General features: G+C 33.2%; 3 protein-coding genes and 1 long non-coding RNA gene across 4 annotated transcripts in view; 3 read left to right on the forward strand and 1 right to left on the reverse strand.

Moving 5' to 3' along the window:
• LOC144429679 (uncharacterized) overlaps window positions 1-16,209 on the reverse strand; it is a 33,404-nt gene extending 17,195 nt beyond the window's left edge. The window contains exons 1-3 of the long non-coding RNA XR_013478971.1: window positions 16,135-16,209; window positions 10,144-10,220; window positions 4,095-4,194 (exon numbers count right to left, since the gene is read on the reverse strand). This is a non-coding gene — a long non-coding RNA (uncharacterized LOC144429679). The remainder of the gene's footprint in view (window positions 1-4,094; window positions 4,195-10,143; window positions 10,221-16,134) is intronic.
• LOC144429675 (uncharacterized) lies at window positions 994-4,182 on the forward strand. Its single transcript, XM_078117846.1, has 5 exons — window positions 994-1,157; window positions 1,496-1,747; window positions 1,895-2,155; window positions 2,747-2,975; window positions 3,296-4,182. Exons 1-5 carry the CDS (start codon window positions 1,103-1,105, stop codon window positions 3,513-3,515), a joined length of 1,017 nt encoding a protein of 338 aa, XP_077973972.1. The 5' UTR covers window positions 994-1,102; the 3' UTR covers window positions 3,516-4,182.
• On the forward strand, window positions 6,524-9,554 carry LOC144429527 (uncharacterized). The gene is made up of 5 exons (XM_078117598.1): window positions 6,524-6,646; window positions 7,091-7,336; window positions 7,468-7,725; window positions 8,254-8,476; window positions 9,064-9,554. The coding sequence occupies exons 1-5, from the start codon at window positions 6,592-6,594 to the stop codon at window positions 9,281-9,283; spliced, it is 1,002 nt and encodes a 333-aa protein (XP_077973724.1). The 5' UTR covers window positions 6,524-6,591; the 3' UTR covers window positions 9,284-9,554.
• A 3,074-nt stretch (window positions 16,210-19,283) lies between the features above and the next one.
• LOC144429676 (uncharacterized) lies at window positions 19,284-25,223 on the forward strand. Its single transcript, XM_078117847.1, has 5 exons — window positions 19,284-19,502; window positions 19,937-20,185; window positions 22,727-22,996; window positions 23,081-23,167; window positions 23,249-25,223. The coding sequence occupies exons 1-5, from the start codon at window positions 19,448-19,450 to the stop codon at window positions 23,437-23,439; spliced, it is 852 nt and encodes a 283-aa protein (XP_077973973.1). The 5' UTR covers window positions 19,284-19,447; the 3' UTR covers window positions 23,440-25,223.
• Window positions 25,224-26,689: the final 1,466 nt, after the last annotated feature.

Genomic DNA, 26,689 nt, shown 5'->3' on the forward strand with positions numbered 1-26,689 from the left:
TCGTACTTCCTGATTGTCGGTTGACATTCTGACACTTTCTCCACCTATGAGTGATAATTAAATTTCCTATAGACTCGAAATAAATATCTATAATCAGCAGTATTTGATGAAACAATCATCAGTAAGCATTACTAATAATTTTAGTTTCTATCATTAGACATAGAGGGAAACTCATTTGAATTATTTTTCCATGATTGATACGTTTGGACATCATTATTAGATTGAAATAAAAAATAAATTACAAGATGTTCCAATAACACTAAAATTGCAATTTCAAGTTTTGTTTGACTAGAAATCATCCATCAGATCAAACAGTTTCCAGCAATGTGGCTAACAAAGAAATCTCACTTAAACTTTACAGTAGGTTTGACATCACAAATGTTTTTTTCCAAAACGGCCCAAAAGAGTATTTTCTCATTTCAGAACAGCACTCAGTCTTATAGTTGAGTAATCAGTACTGGCATAGTATATGTACCAGCTTAGGGTTAGGCCATAATTTTATTCCAATTTCCCTTATTTTATATCTATTACAAGTTCGGAGACTATCTGGTTTCAGTGCCTTTATACAACTTGATGTAAAGTAGGCGAACAAAATTAGTTACCTCCATATTGGTACATATACTTCTGGAGCGCCGAGTAATCTATAGATATATCAATAAGTAAGTATATTAGCAATTCCAAATAATATTCATCAACCACTAGCAACTGACCTGTTTAATGACTGTTCGACCTATGAATCAAATGTTTTAAAATGTAACAAGGAAAATCTTACACTCCTATACAAATGACAAACAATAATGCATGGCACAAGTATATCGCCTTTATGTGGTAATGATATTTCCCACGTCATTAATCATAATATTAATATAAGTCAGTAATCATTACGTAGTAGCAACATAAGGAGGTGTTTAACAGTCACTGATTCACATTAACAAGGAGAGATTCTGAATATAAATCAGAAGCTTGTTACATGGTTGAGACAGGTCATGTATTTTGTCAGTTAGACTTTGTCTTTATCTATGTTAGTACTGTGTAATGAATGGAGTGATTGAAGAAACAAAGCAAAGAGAAGTTTAAAGGAGTTACTGAAGATAAACTCAACATGTGGAGACATTCAAATCTCTTCAATTGCAAATGGTTGTTTATGCAGATAATTGGTGAGATCTTACTTGCATAAAAGTTACACATAAACAAATAAGTTCCAAATCAACAAATAAATGTAATTTGTTAACCAAAAACATAATACCCAATGAATTCTCATCCAAATTTAACCATGAAACAATAATTTAATTATAATATTAGATTTACATTATTATTAGACTGCACAATTATTTAAAAACAAGAATAATAGAGTTTTATACATTATAACGTTTAAACCCTGTAACAAGATAGAGGAAATATCAATTGTATAAGTATAAGCACGCTTTTAGCTTTATGACCCGCAAAAACATTTGCAGAATTTTTGAATGTGATTGAAAAACTTATTTCTTTATAGTGCTTAGCATCAGTCGGAATGAAGCGGCACCCTGCACTGATTGCTCCAATGAAATACTTGGAACAGAGAGCAAGAATATCACATATGGACCAAGTAATGAACACAATTGCAACTGTGATTGGACAATACCAGAAGCTATGGACACAGATCATGAAACAGATCATGTTGTTGTTCTGTTGTTAAAAAATTTTTCATTACCGAGGACAACTGGTAGTGGAAGTACACGCTGCTCTGGAGAAATCAGATTCCCGAGTAAGTGTTCAATACAATACAAGTGTTCAGTAAAGTAATTAAAAACACATGATGCTTCACTTGTTAGAGCAATATAATTGTTCTACAAGTATCAAATGGTCTGGGATAATTGTAATTAACTCAACAATACTAATGTAATTTATGCAGGCACTGATGGATACAAATGTGAATTTGCAAGCAACTACTGTCTTGTATTCGAAACTACATCAACCACTTGCAACATCAACAAAATCAGAGAGAAAATTCCAGTTGCAAATCACACCTGTGATTCAATCATCCCATGGAATAGAGTTGGAGGAAGCCCATACAAGATACAATACTATGCAGGAAACTTTGCTGGTTACTCAAAATACTTTACAATACAATATCTTGTGGTAGATTGCAGACCAACAACCACACCTGCAATCAGTGAGTAATTTCATTTTTTATCTAATGCTTAATCATGTCTTATGCTCAAGTAATCACAGATATACCAATCTATAAAGAACCATATTTATAACACCCTGTTGAGGTGGTTAGATGGGGGGAACCTGAGATGTGTAACGTACAACAGGAGTGGGCAAGGTTTTTGGACTAGAGGCCAGAAATTTTGCCCAACTTGAATGACGGGCCATGTTAGTATAACGCGAAAAGTTACATTTTATGAACGATACTTAGTGTTACAAAAGCAAAAGTGGAAAACAATAAGCCTTATGCCAAAACTAAATTAATCGCAATCTAAACAAATTCTTTGAACTATTTTTTAGCTAAAATATCAAAAATTTAAAAATTTAGTTTCAGTTTGGTTATGGCAGCATCAGGTGGAACAAATTAAATTACCAAACGATCCAGATTTGGCCCGCGGGCTGTAGTTTGCCCATGTCAGTCCTACAATGTCAACACAGTTCAAGTGTAACACTTTAACCACTAGGGCCAGGCGACCATGCCCAAATTGCTCTTGTTGAACGAAATAACTCAATTTCAGGATGTAAGAATCAAACTTTTATTACAAAATTTTAGCAACGGTAACTGAGCAAGCAACAACAATAGCAACTCATCAAAAAGATACATCATCTTATAAAACATACTTCAACTCAACCAGTGAATCAACCAGAACATCTGGCAACGTTCAATGTTCAACTGAAAATAGTGAATGCTGCAGCTGCCAAACGGCACTGATCATTGCTATCGCAGTATCAGGAATTGTGAGTTTGATCGTTGGAGCTTTGTTGATGTTCATAATACTAAGGTAAGCGTAGATAGGAAGCATAGATAAATGTCGATGGAAATGCATGAATTTACAAGTCCACCAAGAACTGCGCAATCCATCATGTATAAAAATATTTGACAATAACAAAACATTTGGTATGAAAATGTTGCAATTTGCAAACTTATAGGTTTCATGATATACTTTTTGATAGATTTTTTGAGTCAACAACTACAGTTTCGGATCCAGTTCCATCTAAAATTCCAAACTATCATTTCGTCGTAGATCCAGTGAGATGAAGAAGCAGATATTAAACCAAATACATGCATCTATCAACTAACTTATATTTTATCAAACACCAGGTATTGCAACAACAACAACAAGAAACCGAAGAACAAAGATTCAATGGAAATGGGAAGCATTCAACATCAGCAGCCAACTGTCCATGAACGAACAACATATGAAAACTACACACCAACATCAGAGGAAAGTGGATATGCAATTCCGGATCAAGTTGATAAAAAGAATGAACAACAATATGAGGTTATAACAACTGGAAAAGAATATCAATATGACAATTAACAGCTCGGACAGATTCTTTTCCCAGTCACAAAACCATGCCACAGAAATTTCGGCAAAAAATGAACTGGACTTTTTTCAGCTCTACTGAACAATTTAGCAGTTGTTTGCATCTGTAATATATTCATCAGCATTATTCTAACATGTATTATTTCAATTTACAATTATACAATTATTCTCTGACATATATTATATTAATTTACAATCAACTATAATTAATATTTTCGAATAACTTTTCCATGCAATGCCTTATCTGGAAAAATTTCTAGTCTTAGCAGCCACTCAGCATATTCTACTAATATAGCTAATCTGTGAGTGAGTGTGCATGAGTAGATAACCAATGGACTAATCAAGATCTTTTACATGAGATGTCAAGATGACAATGCTAATGAGACAAACTCAAGAGAGAAATTACAAATAAACACTGAAGAACCACTGAATAATTAATCTGTAACATTTACTTCAAGGAACAACTGCTGAGTAGAAATGTCAATTTACAATCATTTCTCATCTAGGACCATCTGATTACTGACAAAAGTCAGTATTTTTACAAGTTTCTTAATAGCATTAATTTGAAAATACCTCTATATTCTGAGAAAACTTGCTTGATTCCGATTTCTTTTTTTGTTTCTTTTTGATTTTATAAACTTCGACATCTAAAGTCTATGTTGTCCCAAAGATTCTGCAAAATGAATAAAATAAATTATACAGTTCTCAAATAAACTATTCACAAAAGTCTTCTTCTGGATTGTAAGTTCGATTTATTCAATGTAAGAAGCAGGTCATATTATAAACAATTTTCGCTCCAATTAGGGCTGTAGACAAGCACTCATTGAATTATGAAAATACAACCTAATTACATATCTTTGTAGTTAGAATACTATAATAACTTGTTACCCAAACTCATGTTACAAACTATATCTCTCTAGCAAAAGCAATATAAAACAGCCAGTGAGATATATGAGACCGCTGATATCATAAACAGCATAATCCTTGCAGTTCAGCAAGCTCTAAACAATACGTAACCAAAAAGAATAAGTTTAGGAATGAATTGTTAATAGGAATATAATGAGAATTGGAAGCCATGATGCCCAAACTAATCTAACAGGTAGAAACGTGTCCATACAATATTGTATACCCCCTTTTTAAAAAAATCAATATAGATTGGGGAGCAGGGCAATGTGTTCACTCATGTCCGAATTATGCTAGAGGAGAAAGGAGCAAAATTTATAGATACCAATTTTTTCGATTACAAGGGAAATAAATATGACTCATTAGTGAGATAATCTACCATTTGTGGTGACTGTGGATATGGCCCACCCAAAACACACCCACTTTTAAAAAACTATTAAATCCTTATAGGCAGATTGGAAGATTAAGCATGAGAATCCCAACAAATTAAAATAGGGAATACCATAGGTATTTACACAATAATTGATTGAATGGTTCACTGGGTAGAACAGTGGTTCCAAACCCTTTTTCTAAATTACCCATTTCCATTTTGAAGAGGGTTTTCATTTTCCACATACTAAGGAATCCCATAAAATTTGGTAAAACTTTGTTTAATTGTGTGTGGAAATCGAGAACCCTAGTCTGTTTGAGGCATTTGTATTAAAGCTTTTGTAAAAGCTTGTGGTTAAAGGGAAAAGTAGCAACATGTTTACAAGAAGTTTCTTCAAAATCTTAAGTAATTGTTGGGGTACTCCTGCATTATATGTACCAACTACCAGGTTAGGGTTAGACCATAATTTTATTCCAATTTTCCTTATTTTAGTTCTATTACGAGTACGGTGAACTTTTTATGTTAGCCAAGTGAATATATAACTCCTGCCCACAGGGGTCCGTCTCTTTATACAACTTGATGTTGAGTAGGCGAACGAAATTAGTTACCGCCATATTGGTACACACTACACATACAAAGCCCTTGTTGCCACCATGGCCATCTTTCTTTGCTCAGTGTTATGATTTTCATTGTCTAATAATATCAATTGAGTTTACTAAACAATTACGTTTATTCCCCACAAGAAACTCCTTAATTTCTCACAAGTGAGGAATTATCCACCGGTTGGGAACCACTGGTGTTGAAGTTTAACTGCCATATAGAAAACATAAAGAACCACCTCAAGTTATTCCATGCTCTATGATTTGAGCCCAGATTATCAGAAAATTGATATTTTAAATCCATTGTTTAAGTACCGGTACATTTTAAATTAATGTAAACGCATTATTCATAAATAATTGTTAATATCAATAAAAAGAAATATGTCTTGCAATGTAAGAATATCTGAAGATATACTTCCTGATAGTCAGTTGACATTTTGACACTTTATTCACCTATAAGTCACAATTCAACTCCCTATAAACCAGAAACAATAAAATGAAACAAATATCATAAAAATTTCATGAATAGATTTACTCCTTTAGGAAGGTTTCCAGTAAATTAATCATTTGACAGTTTTTTTACCTACGAGTAGTAATTCAACATTTTGTATATCATCATCGGCCGTGGTATACATGGTATACTGAAAGATTACTATAGTCAGCACTAGATAAGAGGTTAATACTCAGCATCAGTAGAGTTCTGAGCTGCCAGGAATTGCAAGAAAGTATGCAAGGTTCAAGACTCATCATAATGATAAACCATCAACCAATAGTAACCAAACTGTGTCAAAATTAGTAAGAACTAGTTGGTCTATGACTCAAAAGTCAGATTTATAGCAAAGAAATTGCTATGCTCCTATACGAATGAAAAACATTACAAAATGCCAAGATAATACATGACACAAGCAGATTATCACAATGTTGTAATAATATTTCGCCCACATTCTCAATTATAATAATAAATATAAGTCAGTAATCATCATTACGTAGTAGCAACCAACGAGAGGTGTTTCACAGTCACTGATTCACATTAACAAGGAGAGATTCTGAATATAAATCAGATGGTTGTTACATGAAGTGTTGAGACAGGTCTTGTATTTTGTCAGTTGGATTTTGTCTTTATCTATGTTAGTACTGAGTAATGATTTAAGTGATTGATAAAACAAAGTTTAAAGAAGCTTCTGAAGATAAACTCAACATGTGGAAATATTCCAAATTATTCAAATGCAAATGGTTGTTTATGCAGATAATTGGTGAGATCTTACTTACATTAAGTTTAGTAACACATTCTGCTGTTACACAATCAACTGTGATGGGTATTATTAGTTGGTATTCGAAAGTTTCAAATTATTTACAATTACAGTAATTTGAAATTGTCTCATCAAATTATGATAACAACTTCTTTAAAATCAAATCGCGGACAATTGAGGTTATTCAACTTTTGTTTTCAAAACATATTACACATCCAGATTCAATATAAAAATATTATATAATTTCAACTATTTTGTCTTTCGAATACCTCGAATGTTTAAAAAAGGAATAATTAAGTTTTATACAATTATTCATGGATTTAAGAATCTGTAATACAATTGAAAAAGTATTATAAAATATATTTGATTTATAAATGTGTTTTAAAATTCGTAGTATTTTAAAAAAAAAAGGGTATATTGCAAATGAATAACTCAATTCCTTTTTAGCATTTGGTATTGGTCTGAATGAAGCAGCACAATGCACTGACTGTCCAACTACAAAACTTGGAACAGAGAGCAAGAGTATCACATATGGACCAATTTATAAATACAACTGCTGGTGTGATTGGACAATACCAACAAGTATTGAGACAGATCATGAAACAGCAGTTGTTCTGTTGTTGCAGAATGTTTCACTGCCATTGACAACTGGTAGTGGACATACAGACTGCTCTGGAGAAATCAGATTCCCAAGTTAGATATATTTTAAAACTACTCAACTATTACTACACTACTACGTTATATACAATTCTAATATACAGAAACAATTAACAAAAAAAAACATTAATACCGGTAAATACAAAATTGTATCAATGCTTTTACAGGCACTGATGGATACAAATGTGAATTTGCAATCAACTACTGTCTTGTATTTGCAACTGCAGTAACCATTTGCAATATCAACAAAATCAGAGAGAAAATTCCAGTTGCAAATCACACCTGTGATTCAATTATTCCATGGAATAAAGCTGGAGGAAGTCCATATGAGATACAATACTATGCAGCAAACCGTGCTGATTACTCAAAATACTTCACAATACAATATCTTGTAATAGATTGCACACCAACAACATCTGCACTGAGTGAGTAATTTTTTTTTTATGCAATGCCTAATCATGTCTTATGCTCAAGTAATCACAGATATAGCAATCTATAAAGAACCATATTTATCACACCCGGGTGAGGTGGTGGGATGGGGGAACCTGAGATGTGTAACGTACAACAGGAGTGGGCAAGGTTTTTGGACTAGGGGCCAGAAAGTTTGCCCACCTAGAATGACGGACCATGTAAGTATAACGTGAAAAGTTACATTTTATGAACGATACTTAGTGTTACAAAAGCAAAAGTGGAAAACAATAAGCCTCGTGCCAAAACTAAATTAATCGTTTTAGTTTGGTTATGGCAGCATCAGGTGGGACAAATTAAACTACCAAATAAGCCGGATTTAGTCCGCGGGCTGTAGTTTGCCCATGTCGGTCTTACAATGTCAACACAGTTTAAGTGTAACACCTTAACCACTAGGGTCAGGCGACCATGCCCATATTGCTCTTGTTGAACAATATAACTCAATTTCAGGATGTGAGAATCAAACTTTTATTACAAAATTTTAGCCACGATAACTGAGCAAGCAACAACAACTCATCCAAAAAATACATCATCTGATAAAATATACTTTGATTCAACCACTAAATCAACCAGAACATCTGGCAAAACTCAAAGTCCTATTAAAGACTGTGAATGCGACAGCACTGAAACATCACTGATCATTGCTATTCCAGTATCAGGAATTGCGGGTTTGACCATTGGAGTTTTGTTGACACTCATAATACCAAAGTAAGCATAGATGTTATAAATTATATGAATAACATTCATGCGCACAGTTACTCAAGTATGCTTGAATACAAGATATTAACAAAGTATTCAACCCAGTACTGTTAAGTCAGTTATATTCTTCATCTTCTGATTGTAAGACGATCAAAATTCTAACCCAGTCCAGTCTCAAGCTGCTAACCATGAGTTGACAAGATTTTGACCTCAACTCTCAACTCCACAAATAATAAAAATACCCACTGATTCTATCGCCTGATGTCTATTTTCTATTGAATCAAGTTGATTCGAAGTTTCAATCTAATTCAAAGTTTAAAGAAAAAACATAGTACTGAATCCAGATACTGCTGGATGACAATACTTTAACTATGGACACTGTGGAATTTGCAAACACTCTTAGTTTCATTTAAAAACGCTTATAACGATAGAATCTTGCAAACTCATTTCTTTAATAAAAACGACCATGTTTTCGATAACAGCCTCAAATACTGAATTCAAGTTTTTGTGTTGGGTCCCAGCGACGTAATGAAGCGGATGTCAAATTAAAAACGATCAAAAATCTTTCATTAACTTATATTTCTATCAAACACCAGATATTGCAACAACAACGAAAAGAAACCAAAATACAAAGATTCAATGGAAATGGGAAGCATTCAACATCAGCAGCCAACTGTCCATGAACGAACAACATATGAAAACTACACACCAACATCAGATGAAAGTGGATATGAAGTTCCGAATCAAGTTGATAACAAGAATGAACAACAATACGAGGTTATAATACCTGGAAAGGAATATCAATATGACAACTGAAAGCTTCGACATATCTTTTTCACAGTCACGAAACTATGCCACAGAACTTTTGTAACATAAATTTTGGCAAAAACATGAACTTAACATTCGATCAGCTCTACTGAACAATTTAGAAGTTGTTTGCATCTTTAATATATTCTCACATTCTCTCTCTTTAATATATTCTTTTCTCATGTAGTTTCTTATCTGGGGAAATTCTAGCCTAAGCAGCCACTCAGCATATTCTACTAATACAGATAATCCTTGAGTGAGTGTGCATGAGTAGATAATCAGGGGACTAATCAAGATATTTGCATGATAGCGTCTACATCAGTGGTTTCCAAACTTATACGTACTGTTGCCCTCTTACAGCACTCTGTATATCATTATCACCCCCGGCAAATAAAGAAGAAAAATTGAAAACACATGCATTAAGAAACCAATTAAAAAAAAAACAGAATAATAGAACATGATGTTTGTGAGAGAGACATGCTTACGATATTCAGCTAATTTATTCAATGTTCATAGATATTTTGTTCAGGTATAATCTTAGATCGCCCATTTGTTTGTGTTGGAACTAAAAACCTTTATGGTTCTACTTCTTCATTAATCAACAGGTATTTGAGATAACTTGCAACAAAATATATCAAATTCCTTTTTGCAAAAATGTATTTTGGTTTGCGATAATTTTGACTATTTAAAAAGAAGCATTACACCCGAAGTCTCCCTCCAATGTGACTCCTTCACCCCCAAGAGGGTGCTACTGGTTTCTTATTATAACAAAATCAAGTTTACACAACTGGTGACTGACAAATGTTAGTATTTTTACATGCTTCTTAATCGCAATGAATTTGAAATGCTTCTATAAAAGGTATTCTTGCCTGTTTTCTGATTTCTGTTTCACTTCTCTTTTGATTTTTCAACTTCCACTTCTGAGAATTATGTTGTTTCAAAGATTCTGTGAAATGAATGAAATATATTATACAAATGTCAAATAAATATTTACAGTTTCTATTCACAAAAGTCTTCTTCTGGTTTATAAATTAGATTTATTCACTTTGCACTCCAATCAAGGCTTCAGATAAACAGTCAGTAAAAATACAACCTAAATACACAACTATATACACACAATCGACATCATCATTAAAATATTTTGTAAAACCAACTCATGTTACAAACTTCATCTCTCCAGCCTAAGCTGTAAAAAAACAGCCAATGAGACATAATGAGACTGCTGAAATCAAAAACAGCATAATCCTTGCAGTTCAGCAAACTCTAAGCAATACATAACCATTTGGGATAAGTTTCGGAATGAATTGTTTAGTGGAACAAATGAGAGCAAAATGAAAACCGAAATCTATGAGAACAAAACTAATCTAACAGGTATTAAAGTGTCCAACATATATTGAATATTGTATTAAAAATTGTATTCTCCTATTCTCAAATAATTCAATATAGATTGTGAAGCAAGGCAATGTTCCCTGAAGTCTGAATTATATTAGAAGAAAGATTAAGCAACATTTATGAATCTGAATCTAATATATGTTCAATGTAGTGAAAAAAACCTGACTGAAGTATATAAAAATATGAATGAGGGGAACCACTTCCCACTTCTCTCAATAAAAAGGAAAATAAATGTGACTCGTGATTGAGTTAATCTACCATTTATGGTGACTGTGGATATAGCCCCACATCAAAAAATTATACCCATTAATAAAAATTTACTTAATAAATATTTATAGACAGAAGATGGCTGGATATCTGAAGATGACATACTTCCTGATTGTCGGTTGACATTCTGACAATTTCTTCACCTATGAGTGATAATTCAACTTTCTATAAACCAGAATGAACGATGCTAATGGTATGTAATACAATAAATATCTATAATCAGCAGTATTTGATGAAACAATCATCAGTGAGCATTGCTAATAATTTTAGCAGAGGGAAACTAGTTTGAATTAATTTTATAGGATTTATAAGTTTAGACATTATTAGTGGACTGAAATGAAAGAACAACAATTTACAAGAATATTTCTGTAACGTTTCATCTGACCAAAGACAGACTTCCTCAGACAAGGAGTTTACAACAATCAGGACTCTTGAATTGCATAGTATAGTCATGTTCATCCCTTCTACAGCATCCTTCCAATATACGCATACGGATCCACAAGCATAGAGGGCATAGAAGAAGGATGGGAGTTAGTCTCGCGTAACCAAGCACACAATTTACAAGATGTCGCAATAATACAGAAATTTTCAAGTTTCGTTCGACTAAAAATCTTTCATAAAACGGTTTCCAGCAATATGGCTGAAGCTTTACAGTAGGTTTGACATCTCAAATGTTTTCTTTCAAAATGGCCTACGAAAGTATTTTCTCATTTCAGAAAAGGACCCAGTCCTATAGTTGAGTAATCGATACTCCCGTAGTATATGTACCAGGTAGGGTTAGGTCATAATTTTATTCAGATTTTCCTTATTTTAGTTTTATTACCAGTTCACAGTTCAGGGACTGTCTGTGTTAACCAAGTGAATATACTCCCTGCCCATAGGTTTCAGTCCCTTTTCACAACTTGATGTAAAGTAGGCGCGCCGAGTAATCTATAAATATATCAATGAGTAAGTAGACTAACAATTCAAAATAAGTATATCAGCAATTTCAAATAATATCCATCAACCTAAACTAGAAACTAACCTGTTTAAGGACTGTTTGACCTATGAATCAAATGTAACAAATTGTAATAAAGGGATTATTACACTCCTACACAAATGACAAACATTACAAAATGTCAAGATAATACATGACACAAGTAGATCGTCAATGTGTTGTAATGATATTTCGTCCACATCAATAATTATAATATTGATATAAGTCAGTAATCATTACATAGTAGCAACCTAAGGAGGTGTTTAACAGTCACTGATTCACATTAACAAGAAGAGATTCTGAATATAAATCAGAGACTAGTCACATCAAGTATTGAGACAGGTCTTATATTTTGTCAGTTGGATTTTGTCTTTATCTATGTTAGTACTGTGTAATAAATTGAGTGATTGAAAAAACAAAGCAAAGAGAAGATCAAAGAAGTTGCTGAAGATAAACTCAACATGTGGAAACATTCAAAACCCTTCAATATCAAATGGATGTTCATCCAGATAATTGGTGAGATCTTACTTACATAAAGTTTTTACATCGTTACAGTTGTTTGTGTGACTGTAATGTGATCCGAATCTAATTTGTTAACAGCAAATTTTATTATAAAAAAAATATTTCCTATGAATTTACATCCAGATCCAAAGACAATAATTTTAAGATCACATTTTGATAATATTAATATGATTTTCTAATTTCTCAAATGTTTAAAGACATGAATAAAAAAGTATTATATACATTAATAGCTGAAGACTTTGTACGTGTTACAGATATAAGGGCATTTCTAACTTTGCGACCCTTCATCAGAATATTGAAGATTTTCAACAAGTAAAATTTAACTTTCGAATGCAATTGATCCAGTTTTTGTATTCCTTGTAGTACTTACCATTGGTCTGAGTGGAGCCCAAAAATGCACTGATTGTCCCAGTGCAATACTTGGAACCGAAAGCAAGAGCATAACATATGGACCAAGTAATAAGCGCAACTGCCAATGTGATTGGACAATACCAACAAGTATGGACACAGATCATGAAACTGCAGTTGTTATGTTGTTACAGAATGTTTCATTGCCTTTGACAACAGATGTTGGCAGTAGTACAGAGTGCTCTGGAGAAATCAGATTCCCAAGTAAGTCCAATTCTTTTAAACAAAGGATACATTAGTTACTAGATCACAATTATTGGCCACAGCCACAGCCCGCCGCCAGAATTTCCAAAACCGGGGTTGTTCAAAATCTTTAACAGCTTCGGTGTGTAACGCCGACGAAAACAATAGGCAGTTTTAGCAAAAGTAGGCATGTAAATTTGTACACAATAACATCTGGTACTCTCCTGTTTATCCAGTAATTTTCAAAAGAAGGTGGGCGTTGAATCTGAAACCCCATTCTGGCTGCGCTACTGTCCAAATATTAGATTGCCTGATACCACTAATAATTTATTCAAGAATACTAATGTGCTTTTTACAGGCACTAATGTATACAAATGTGATCTTGTAGGCAACTACTGTCTTGCATTTGCAACTGCATCAAGCATTTGCAACATCAACAAAATCAGAGAGAAAATTCCAGTTGCAAATCACACCTGTGATTCAATCATTTCATGGAATAAAGCTGGGGGAAGCCCATACAAGATACAATACTATGCAAAATACTTTGCTGGTTACACAAAATACTTCACAATACAATATCTTGTAATCGATTGTAGACCAACAACCACACCTGCACTCAGTGAGTAATTTTCGTTATTTTAGACAGTGCTCAATTGAGTCTTATGCTCAAGTAATCACAGATATACCAATCTATAAAGAACCATATTTATCACACCCGGGTGAGGTGGTGGAATGGGGGGAACCTGAGATGTGTAACCTACAACAGGAGTGGGCAAGGTTTTTAGACTAGAGGCCAGAAATTTTGCCCACCCAGAATGGCGGGCCATGTTAGTATAACATAAAAAGTTACATTTTATGAACGATACTTAGTGATACAAAAGCAAAAGTGGAAAACAATAAGCCTCATGCCAAAACTAAATTAATCGCAATCTCAACAAATTCTTTGAAGTATTTTTTAGCTAAAATATCAAAAATTTAAAAATTTAGTTTTAGTTTGGTTATGGCAGCATCAGGTGGGACAAATTAAACTACCAAATGAGCCGGATTTGGCCCGCGGGCTGTAGTTTGCCCATGTCGGTCCTACAATGTCAACACAGTTTAAGTGTAACACCTTAACCACTAGGGTCAGGCGACCATGCCAATATTGCTCTTGTTGAACGATATAACTCAATTTCGGGATGTGAGAATCAAACTTTCATTACAAAATTTTAGCCACGATAACTGAGCAAGCAACAACAACTCATCCAAAAAATACATCATCTGATAAAATATACTTTGACTCAACCACTGAATCAACCAGAACATCTGGCAAAACTCAAAGTCCTATCAAAGACTGTGAATGCAACAGCACTGAAACATCACTGATCATTGCTATTCCAGTATCAGGAATTGTGGGTTTGACCATTGGAGTTTTGTTGACATTCATAACACCAAAGTAAGCATAGATGGTATAAATTAGATGAATATCATTTATGCGCACAGTTACTCAAGTATGCTTGAATACAAGATATTAACAAAGTATTCAACCTAGTACTGCTAAGTCAGGTATATCTTCATCTTCTGATTGTAAGACGATCAAAATTCTAACCCAGTCCAGTCTCAAGCTGCTAACCATGAGTTGACAAGATTTTGACCTCAACTCTCAACTCCACAAATAATAAAAATACCCATTGATTCTATCGCCTGATGTCTATTTTCTATTGAATCAAGTTGATTCGAAGTTTCAATCTAATTCAAAGTTTAAAGAAAAAAACATAGTACTGTATCCAGATACTGCTGGAAGACAATATTTTAACTATGAACACTGTGGAATTTGCAAACATTTTTAGTTTCATTTAGAAATGCTTATGAGGATAGAATCTTGCAAACTCATAATTTTAATAATAACTAAGTCCGACCATGTTTTCGATAGCAGCCTCAAATACTGAATTCAAGTTTTTGTGGGGGGCCCAGTGAGGTAATGAAGCGGATGTCACAATTAAAAACGATCAAAAATCTTTCATTAACTTATATTTCTATCAAACACCAGATATTGCAACAACAACAAAAAAAAACCAAAGAACAAAGATTCAATGGAAATGGGAAGCATTCAACATCAGCAACCAAATGTTCACAAACGAACAACATATGAAAACTACACACCAACATCAGATGAAAGTGGATATGCAGTTCCGAATCAAGTTGATAACAAGAATGAACAACAATACGAAGTTATAATAACTGGAAAGGAATATCAATATGACAATTGAAAGCTTCGACATATCTTTTTCACAGTCACGAAACTATGCCACAGAACTTTTGTAACATAAATTTTGGCAAAAACATGAACTTAACATTCGATCAGCTCTACTGAACAATTTAGAAGTTGTTTGCATCTTTAATATATTCTCACATTCTCTCTCTTTAATATATTCTTTTCTCATGTAGTTTCTTACCTGGGAGAAATTCTAGCCTAAGCAGCCAATCAGCATATTCTACTAATACAGATAATCCTTGAGTGAGTGTGCAAGAGTAGATAACCAATGGACCAATCAAGATCTTTGCATGATAGCGTCTACATCAGTGGTTTTCAAACTTATACGTACTGTTGCCCTCTTACAGCACTCTGTATATCATTATCACCCCCGGCAAATAAAGAAGAAGAAAAATTGAAAACACATGCATTAAGAAACCAATTAAAAAAAAAACAGAATAATAGAACATGATGTTTGTGAGAGAGACATGCTTACGATATTCAGCTAATTTATTCAATTTCCAGAGATATTTTGGTCAGGTACAATCTTAGATCGCCCATTTGTTTGTGTTGGAACTAAAAACCTTATGGTTCTACTTCTTCATTAATCAACAGGTATTTGAGCTAACTTGCAACAAAATATATCAAATTCCTTTTTGCAAAAATTCATTTTGGTTTTCAATAATTTTGACTATTTAAAAAGAAGCATTACACCCGAATTCTCCCTCCAATGTGACTCCTTCACCCACAAGAGGACGCTACTGGTTTCTTTTTATAACAAAATCCAGTTTATACAACTGGTGATTGACAAATGTCAGTATTTTTACATGCTTCTTACTCGCAATGAATTTGAAATGCTTCTAAAATAAGTATTCTTGCCTGTTTTCAGATTTCTTTTTCACTTCTCTTTTGATTTTTCAACTTCCATTTCTGAGAATTATGTTGTTTCAAAGATTCTGTGAAATGAATGAAATAAATTATACAAATGTCAAATAAATATTTACAGTTTCTATTCATAAAAGTCTTCTTCTAGTTTAAAAATTAGATTTATTCAATATAAGAAGCAGGTCATAGTATAAACACTTTTCACTCCAATCAAGGCTACAGACAAGCAGTCACTGGAAAAATGAAGAAAACAACTTAAATACACTTTATACACAATGTTAGCATCGTTCATTCATTAGAACACTATAATAATTTGTTAACTCAACTCAAGTTACAAACTATATCACTCTATCCAAAGACTGCTGAAATCATAAACAGCATAATCCTTGCAGTTCAGCAAACATACATAACCAACTGAGTTAGTTTAGGAGTGAATTGTTAAGTAGAACAAAATGAGAGAAAAATGAAAACCGAAATCTATGGGGACAAAACTAATCTAACAGGTATTAAGCTGTCCAACATATATTGAATATTGTATTAAAAATTGTATTCTTCTATTATTGAATAATTCAATATAGATTGTGGAGCAAGGCAATGTTCCCTGATATCCGAATTATACTAAGCGAGAGATAAGCAACATTTATGAATCTGATTCATACATATGTTCAATGTAATGAAAAAACCTGACCAAGGTTTATAAAAATATGTATAAAAAGGAAACCACTACCAACTCTTCTCAATAACAAGGGAAATAAATGTGACTCATAGTACGTTAATCTACCATTTATGGTGACTGTGGATATGGCTCCACCCAAAACATACACACACCTTAAAAAGATTGCTATATCATTACGGACAGATTGAAAGATTAAGCATGAGAATCCCAACAGTTTAAAATAGGGAATACCTTAGGGTTTTACACAATAATTGATTGAATGGTTCACTGTGTAGAACAGTGGTTCCAAACCTATTTTCTAAATTACCCATTTCCATTTTAACCCTTTCCGTGCGGTGGGCACGTATACGTACCCACGACAAAACTCGCTAGATTGCGGCGGGTACGTTGATGTACTCCACTGTTTTATTTAGCAATCGATCGCAAACTGTTGGTCTAGTTTTTCCGGGTTTTAGTTTATTGATAAGAAGTCTTCTTCTAGATTAACATAAGCGACGGTAAATCTCGCTTTCCTTTACCATGGGAATTTTATTTGCGGCGGAACGAGGGAGTGTTTTTGAAATTTATGCAAATTTCGGTGTTTTTTGGGTGGTAATAGAAGACATATTATCCCTTCCATCTACCAAAGTGTTTTGAGTTAGATAACGAAATTGCTACAGCAATATTATGCTATTGCTTGCCAACCAAGAAGCGGTAACAGTAAAGGATTTAGCGAATATTTCTATTTTTTATCACGGTTTGAAGTTTCAACACCCAAGAAAAAAAAATGCCTTTTTTCCATCCGGTTTGTGACTCAGACCACCCCTTTTAAAATTTTTTTTTTTTAAACACCAATTGCAAGCTCTATAAAATAAGCTTTCCAACGAGCCGTCAGTGGGAAGCAGAAGATCATTACTTTTTCGTTAGTCGATCGATTAGTTGTGGGGATACAAATGCATAAAGTCGGCGTAGCAAATACGATTATTTAATAAAAAATAAAAATCGCATGGAAATGGTTAAAGAGGGTTTTCATTTTCCACATACTAAGGAATCCCATAAAATTTGGTAAACCCTAGTTTAATTGTGTGTGGAAATCGAGAATCCTAGTCTGTTTGAGGCATTTGTATTAAAGCTTTTGTAAAAGCTTGTGGTTAAAGGGAAAAGTTGAAATGCAATGCTTCGATTAACTGCCCATAGTGTCACGCGACCATATTTATATAACTACGCAACATGTTTACAAGAAGTTTCCTCAAAATCTAAAGTACTTGTTAGGGTACTCCTGAAGTATGTGTACCAGGCTAGAATTAGACCATAATTTTATTCCAATTTTCCTTATTTTAGTTTTATTACGAGTTCGGGGAACTGTCTATGTTAGCCAAGTGAATATATAACTCCTGCCCATAGAGGTCCGTCTCTTTATACAACTTGATGTTGAGTAGGCGAACGAAATTAGTTACCGGCATATTGGTACACATACTTCTGGAGCGCCCTTGTTGCCACCATGGCCATCTTTCTTTGCTTAGTGTTATGATTTTGATTGTGTAATGATATTGATTCATTGTGTTTACTAAACAATTACGTTTATATCCCACAAGCAACCCCTTAATTTCTCACAAGTGAGGAATTATCCACCGGTTGGGAACCACTGGTGTTGAAGTTTAACTGCCATATAGACAACATAAAGTACCACCTCAAGTTATACATTGCTCTATGATTTGAGCCCAGGTTATCAGAAAATTGATATTTTAAATCCATTGTTTGAGTACATTTTAAATGTAAACGCATTATTCATAAATAATTGTTAATATCAATAAAAAGAAATATGTCTTGCAATGTAAGAATATCTGAAGATATGCTTCTTGATAGTCAGTTGACATTTTGACACTTTATTCACCAATAAGTCACAATTCAACTCCCTATAAACCCGAAACAATAAAATGAAACAAATATCATAAAAATTTTATGAATAGATTTACTTCCTTTAGGAAGGTTTCCAGTAAATTAATCATTTGACAGTTTCTTCACCTATGAGTAGTAATTCAACATTTTATATATCTTCATCAGCGGTAATATATATATCATACTGAAAGATCACTATAGTCAGCTCTAGATAAGAGGTTAATACTCAGCATCAGTAGAGTTCTGACCTGCCAGGAATTGCAAGAAAGTATGAAAGGTTCAAGACTCATCATAATGATAAACCATCAACCAATAGCAACTAAATTGTGTCAAAATTAGTAAGAACTAGTTGGTTTATGACTCAAAAGTCAGATTTATAGCAAAGAAATTGCTATGATCCTATACGAATGACAAACATTACAAAATGCCAAGATAATACATGGCACAAGCAGATTATCACAATGTTGTAATAATATTTCGCCCACATTCTCAATTATAATAATAAATATAAGTCAGTAATCATCCTTACGTAGTACCAACCACAGAGAGAGGTGTTTTATAGTCACTGATTCACATTACCAAGGAGAGATTTTGAATATAAATCAGATGGTTGTTACATGAAGTGTTGAGACAGGTCTTGTATTTTGTCAGTTGGATTGTGTCCTTATCTATGTTAGTACTGAGTAATGATTTAAGTGATTGATAAAACAAAGCAAAGAGAAGTTTAAAGAAGCTTCTGAAGATAAACTCAACATGTGGAAACATTCAAAACTCTTCAAATGCAAGTGGTTGTTTATGCAGATAATTGGTGAGATCTTACTTACATTAAGTTTAGTTACACAGTCTGCTGTTACACAACCAACTGTGATGGGTATTATTAGTTGTTATTCGAAAGTTTCAAATTGATTACAATTACAGTTATTTGAAATTGTCTTACCAAATTATAATAAGCAACTTCTTTAAAATCAAATCGCGGAAAAATGAGGTTCTTTAACTTTTGTTTTCACAACATATTTCACATCCAGATTCAATATGAAAATATTATATAATTTTAACTACTTCGACTTTTAAATAACTCGAATGTTTAAAATAGGAATAATTAAGTTTTATACAATTATTCATGGATTTAAGAATCTGTAATACAATTGAAAAAGTATTAATGAAAAATATATTTGATTTATATACTATTTTCAATTAAAAAAAAATGTTATACTGCAAATGAATAACTCAATTCCTTTTTAGCATTTAGTATTGGTCTGAATGAAGCAGCACAATGCACTGATTGTAAAGACACCATACTTGGAACAGAGAGCCAGAATACCACATATGGACCAAGTAATGAATACAACTGCAATTGTGATTGGACAATACCAACAAGTATGGACACAGATCATGAAACTGCAGTTGTTCTGCTGCTACAAAATGTTTCACTGCCAATGACAACAATGAGTAGCAGTAGTCCGGACTGCACTGGAACGATCAGATTCCCAAGTAAGTACAATACTTGAATATGCTAGATCCATTAAATACTAAATCACAATTATCGGTCGACAGACATGGCTGCAGTCAAGATTTTTCAAAAGGGGGTGTTTAAAATCATTAATAACCATGTAGAGCTGACGAAAACAATAGGCAGTTTTAACAAAAGTATGCATGTAAATTTGTACACAATAACAGCTGGTACTCTTCTGGTTATCCTGTCTTTTTTAAAAGGGTCTTCTGGTTATCCTGTAATTTTTGAAAGGGGGAGGGCCAGGGATGGCCATTTCCGAATACTAAACTATTCCGAATACATTCTAAAATAATGTTTTCGAATCTGGAATTCCGAATACATTCTAAAATCGAAAATAAAACATTTTTGTTTTAGTTCATTAAAACCCAGTAAATTAGGAAATAAGCTTCAAAAGGAATATCAGAATGAAGCCACAGACCAACAGTATATGTACACAAAGTAATTGATAGTTTATAGCTATCAATAAAAAATAATAGCAACTTGCGACACAGTCAGTTTATTAAAATTATTCACTTTGTACAAATGACCATATGAAAAGATAGCCAAGGAGTTGGGGTGACGCTTTCTATTATTGGTACCATGATATTACGATAATAGTCAAGTCTATTGACAAAAATACTACATGTATTCAGATAATTGTGTATATTTTCTGTGAGTAATCAAATTTATTGGCAATACAGGCAACTGAAACAAGCCACAACAATCGAAAATCCATTATGTCTTTAAAAATTCTAATATTTAAGCTTAGAGTATTCTACTACCTACCAGTATATTTGTATATTAATTTATGTTAACCAAATTGTTAATATGTGTAACATATTGTTGTGTTTGAAATTAGAAATAAATTAACAGAGAATAGATGACCACCACTGCCAGCCGCGCAGCCAGGATTTTCGAAATCGGAAATTCCCATTGCCGCCTGTAACACCCACCGCGATTCCGCGCTCGTTGAAAGAGCCGTCTTTTCAGCGTATAATGATCATCCTGTTACATAAAATATTCAATCCATGACAACTACGAGATTCTAAAATATCTTTATATATTAATTTAATGTGTACAACGTAACTCGCGGTTGCTTCTTCTTACGTCAAAAAAAAACATTATTATTCGGTCCACAGCGATCTGTGACCTAAAACTACGAGATAAACCGCCTGATGTATTTAATTTTAATACGTATTTTTGCAAACTTGCCAACTCGGTATCGCCGTTAGAAAAATCTCAAATAATGATATAAAATCCTGTTAAGTGTAGTGTATAATTCATTTCATACAATGAATATACATACAAAGTTGAGCAGTAAATTAAAAATACATATTTATTGCCGCGATTATGCCACCTGTTAAAAGAGTCGACTTTTACAACAAATAATATAACAACGAATATATATTTTTCTGTTGTGCAAAGTGATGGTTCGTGACCGATACGGGCCTATTTAAAATGTCTTGTTTTATTAATTTAATTGTCTCCAATTTAACCTTCGGTTGCGTCGACAAAATAAAATCCTCACCACTCTTATATACCATTGCAATCCGCGATCATAAGAATAAAAACGTGTGGTAAACTGCCCGATTAAATAATGTTCAGATCCGTATTTTGCGAATTCGGCAAATATTTAGATGTAGGCCTACTTGTTAACAGTGACTCCACTCCACTCAATCGAAATGCTGACACTCTGATTATTTTTAGATAAAACCGTTCGAAAAATCCATAAATCTGCTGTAACATCTCAGAGTAAAATTTATTTCATCACAATAAAATTGATTGAATATACTTTGGATTAATTATATTAAATACATCCTCACAAACCGGGAAAAAGTCGCGTTTCAAATATTCGACGGCAATTCAAAGTAATGAATAATCAGGCAAATCCCGCCCTCAATTCGTGACGATATGTTTCTAAACGCCCGACCAAACATAATATGTACGGTAGGCCCACAAAATTTTGCGATTTTCCCTGCCTAGAAAAGCATTTTATAAATTTTCACGGGTTTCAATAAAACTTATATTGTTTGCGGTTTTATTTTCAGTATTTTAAATTGCCGCTTTACAATCAAAAAGTTGCGTTGTCTTCAGAAACTCGCCGCCGATGATTGTATTTACCAGATTCACAATTCTGTGCGCGTACGTTATCGTGGAACAAATTTGTGGAAAATTTTCGTTTTAGAGAAAGTAACACAAACGTAAAAGCGTTTACGGCCCAAATAACACGTTACGCTGATGGGTGATGAAAACAATCACGCGCAAGTTTCTATCGAGAATGTTTTCATTCAACGGAAACGTCTTGGAAGCGGCGTCGAAAATGTGTGACGTCACACAAATATTCGATATTCTTATGAACGCTAATTCCGATATTCGAATGACGAGATATTCGAATACATTCGAATACTTTATTCGAATTGGCCATCCCTGGGGAGGGCGTTGAACCTGAAACCCCTATCTGACTGCGCTACTGTCTACAAATATCAGATTTCCTGGTACCACTAATAATTTATTCAAAAATACTAATGTGCTTTTTACAGGCACTGATGGACACAGTTGTTATTTCACAAGCAACTACTGTCTTGTATTTGCAACTGCATCAACCATTTGCAACATCAGCAAAATCAGAAAGAAAATTTCAGTTGCAAATCACACCTGTGATTCAATCATTCCATGGAATAAAGCTGGAGGAGGCCCATACAAGATACAATACTATGCAGGAAACCATGCTGGTTACACAAAATACTTCACAATACAATACCTTGTGGTGGACTGCAGATCTCCAACAGCCACTTTTAAACCAAGTATCGGTAAGTCATAAATAGCAAAGAAACATTTAGTTCAGCAGTAAAACATCCAAACCTAAAAATGAACTTTTTTCTTTCAAATTACAGCAACAACAAATGGATGGGAAACAACAACAAAAAATTCAGAAGAAATTTCAACAACACTAAAAGATGAACAAATTTCAAAGGATAAAAGTAATGAAAGTTGATTTGTCAAAACAATAGCAATAATCCAATACACAATGACATTAAATTTAAACTTATTATAAATTCCAGTTACCAAAGCTGCGCAGCAAACAACAATATCGGATTCAGACAGAACTGTATCTCATTCTACAACTGATTTGGACAAAAACGCCACCGTTACCACGGGAACCAATGGAAGTTCTGCTTCACTGATGATCGGAATTCCAGTGTCAGGAATAGTTGGTTTTATCTTTGCAGCTTTGTCAATGTTTTTCATATAAAGGTAACAAGTAAAACAACACATAGTAGCAATATTCTCCTCGCAATACTTTCACTTTTTATATTGTTATTGAATATTGCATTGCATTTACAATATTGTTTTAAGAATTAAGTATTCATATATCCTCACATATAAGCCGAACCCCTAAAAACTGACTGCTGAATTTATAAAATTTTGCATGGAAGCCGACATTACAAATCGTGACACGCCGTATGTACCTATCACAGCAAATGGTTGCAGAAAAGAATTATTAAAAATGAAAAACTTTTATTGTTCTGTTTTACTTTTTCTTAAAATCGATAGGAATTGTTTCAAAATCATTTCAATCCATCCTCACTATCGCTTATCGTATCACTATCGTATAGAACAGGGTGGTCCAAACCCGGTCCCGGCGCTCCATTATCTGTCACCAAGTTTTTGGATGGTTTTAGCATGATCTAGCTTGATATGGGACAGTTTAATGATCAATGTGTTTGGACAATAAATTGTTTGATTTGTATTGCACTGTTTACCTATTCCTGGATCTATTGTGGCCCACGAACAATACAAAAATGATAGTGTGGCCCGTGAATTATAGTAACAAAACAGCTGTTTCAACGATTCTATTCTTTATGTAACAAAATTTATTGTGAGATACGTGTAGACTAAATTATATTATAATCTGAGAAGTTAAAAATTCACAATTACTCGTTTAATAAGCCTATAATTTAATTATAATTATAATATGCCAACAAAACACAGAACAGTTTATGCTAATTGCAAAGGGTTCAACGGCGCCGAAAATATTCAAATGGAATTTTTCGAGATGCAATGGAATGAGAAAATAAATCTCTATTCCATTCCATAGATGTATAGAATGCTTGATTTTTAATATAAAAAGCATCATCCGTTCAGTTTTAAACTTTCTAAATATATGTGCGACCCGCCAATGACTTGCAACCTTTAATTTTGGCCCGCGAGCGACAAAAGGTTGCCAACCCCTGAAGTAGATAATTAATAAATTGACCAATCAAGATCTTTTGCTTGAGATGCCAAGATTACTATGCTTCTGAGACAATACCAGCCTACTCTCAATAAAAATAAACTTAATAGTGCAATTACAAACAAACACTCGAGAACCACTGAATAATAAATTAATTGACCACGGATGAGTATAATTGTAAATTTACGATTATTTCGTTTTATGACCATTTGATAACTGGCAAATGTCAGTATTTTTACAAGTTTTTTCATAGCATTAAACTTGAAAATGCTTAGAACTACATTAAAGGAATACTTGCCTGATTTCTTTTTGTTTCTCTTTTAATTTTTCAACTTCCTCTCCTCACAAATATGTTGTTACACAGATTCTGCAAAATGAATGAAATAAATTATACATAAATCTAATAAAATTTTGCAGTTTTTATCTACAAAAGTCTTCTTCTGGTTCGTAACTTAAGATTTATTCAACGTAAGAAGCAGGTCATAGTATTAACACTTTTCACTACAATCAAGGCTCAAGAAAAGCAGTCAATGGAAGCTAACGAGAATACAACCTAATAACACATCTTCGTTGTTAAAATACTATAATAACTTGTTAACCAAGCTCATGTTACAAACTATATCTCTCCAGCCTAAGCTGTAAAAAAACAGCCAGTGAGACATATAAGATTATTAAAATTATAAAGAGCATAATCCTTGCAGTTCAGCAAACTCTAAGGAATACATAACCAATTGGGATAAGTTTAGGAATGAATTGTTAAGTAGAACAAAAAGAGAAGAAAATGAAACCGAAATCTATGGGGACAAAACTAATCTAACAGGTATTAATAAGCTGTCCAACATATATTGAATATTGTATTAAAAATTGTATTCTTCTATTCTTGAATAATTCAATATAGATTGCGGAGCAAGGCAATGTTCCCTGAAGTCTGAATTGTATTAGGAGAGAGATAAGCAACATTTATGAATCTGATTCTTATATATGTTCAATGTAATGAAAAAAACCTGACTGAAGTATATAAAAATATGAATGAGGGGAACCACTACCCGATTACCTCAATAAAAGGGAAAATAAATGTGGCTGATGAGTCAGTTAATCTACCATTTATGGTGACTGTGGATATGGTCTCACCCAAAAACACATGCCCACTTTAAAAAATTTATCAAACCACAATAGACAGATTGAAATATTGAGCGTGAGAATTCCAGAAGTTTGAATTAGAAAATAAGTATTTACACAATAAATTTATTGAATGACCCACGTGTAGAGTAGACTGTAGGTTAGGTCAACTGCCACCATTGAGAATTGATTTTTTAAATGATTGTTCAACTACATTTTAAATTCTAACTATTCATTAATAATTAATTTTAGATATTATTATAATTTGTTGTAAAATAATGTTATTTGTATACCAGTGGACATAAACTTTATGTATTCTAAATATACACATTTTCGATAAGGTGCATGCCACATTAATTTCCTAAATTAAACCTCAAATTATTGGGCACTCACGACTAGTTTGGCTGATCTAACAAACAAGTTATGAATAATGCTCAACAAGAAATATTTTTCCACCCAAGCATTTTGAAATGTTTGATCTTTTCGCAAACTTCTCTATGTTTTACAGACATTATATTGCTATCCAAAAATCCAACTAAACTAAATTAATAATTATCAGTAGAGGTTACGCGAGACTAACTTCCAATTCTTGGGCTAATGAATCCGTGTGCGTATAATGCAAAGATGCTGTAGCAGGAATAAAACTACCATAATATGACATTCAAAATCCTGCTGCACACTAACACAAATATATTTCTGTAACGTTTCGTCCGACCAAAATTAGAATTCCTCAGACAAGTAGTTTACAACAATGATAATTGATAATTACAATTAGCAGTTGGGTCATTTAGCAAGTAAAAAACATACAACTGATATTTGCTTTCGCTTTCCCCACTCACAACAAACTGAAGTCAAACAACAGTCATTATTATGACATAAATCGATGTACAGATAATAATAAATTTAATAGGCAATTTGAGTTTTTATCCGATAAAAGTGAGGTCATTGAAGGACCAATACACCAACTTGTAAGTTTTAGTGTATTTATATGAAGTGAGATGATACATACAATTAAAAAAAGTGCCAATATTGCCAAAGTGTAAGACACGCGGGGCAAGATTAACATTATGCAGAAATAGAAGGTTAACTCAATATCAAGTTAATGTATTATCAAAATAGCCCCAGTCATGTGACTATGGAAGAAATCTCA

Source organism: Styela clava, chromosome 11, assembly GCF_964204865.1.
Source record: "Styela clava chromosome 11, kaStyClav1.hap1.2, whole genome shotgun sequence".
NCBI classification, from domain to species: domain Eukaryota; kingdom Metazoa; phylum Chordata; class Ascidiacea; order Stolidobranchia; family Styelidae; genus Styela; species Styela clava.

Excerpts from the sequence above, each read along its gene's own strand:
- LOC144429675 (XM_078117846.1), top strand. The coding sequence starts at position 1,103 with ATGTGGAGACATTCAAATCTCTTCAATTGCAAATGGTTGTTTATGCAG. Across the intron at positions 1,158-1,495 it reads GTTGTTTATGCAGATAATTG|TGCTTAGCATCAGTCGGAAT; the intron begins GTGAGATCTTAC and ends ATTTCTTTATAG. Across the intron at positions 1,748-1,894 it reads TGGAGAAATCAGATTCCCGA|GCACTGATGGATACAAATGT; the intron begins GTAAGTGTTCAA and ends TAATTTATGCAG.
- LOC144429676 (XM_078117847.1), top strand. The coding sequence starts at position 19,448 with ATGTGGAAACATTCAAAACTCTTCAAATGCAAGTGGTTGTTTATGCAG. Across the intron at positions 22,997-23,080 it reads CACTTTTAAACCAAGTATCG|CAACAACAAATGGATGGGAA; the intron begins GTAAGTCATAAA and ends TTCAAATTACAG. Across the intron at positions 23,168-23,248 it reads ACAAATTTCAAAGGATAAAA|TTACCAAAGCTGCGCAGCAA; the intron begins GTAATGAAAGTT and ends TATAAATTCCAG.
- LOC144429527 (XM_078117598.1), top strand. The coding sequence starts at position 6,592 with ATGTGGAAATATTCCAAATTATTCAAATGCAAATGGTTGTTTATGCAG. Across the intron at positions 7,726-8,253 it reads ACCAACAACATCTGCACTGA|CCACGATAACTGAGCAAGCA; the intron begins GTGAGTAATTTT and ends ACAAAATTTTAG. Across the intron at positions 8,477-9,063 it reads TTGACACTCATAATACCAAA|ATATTGCAACAACAACGAAA; the intron begins GTAAGCATAGAT and ends ATCAAACACCAG.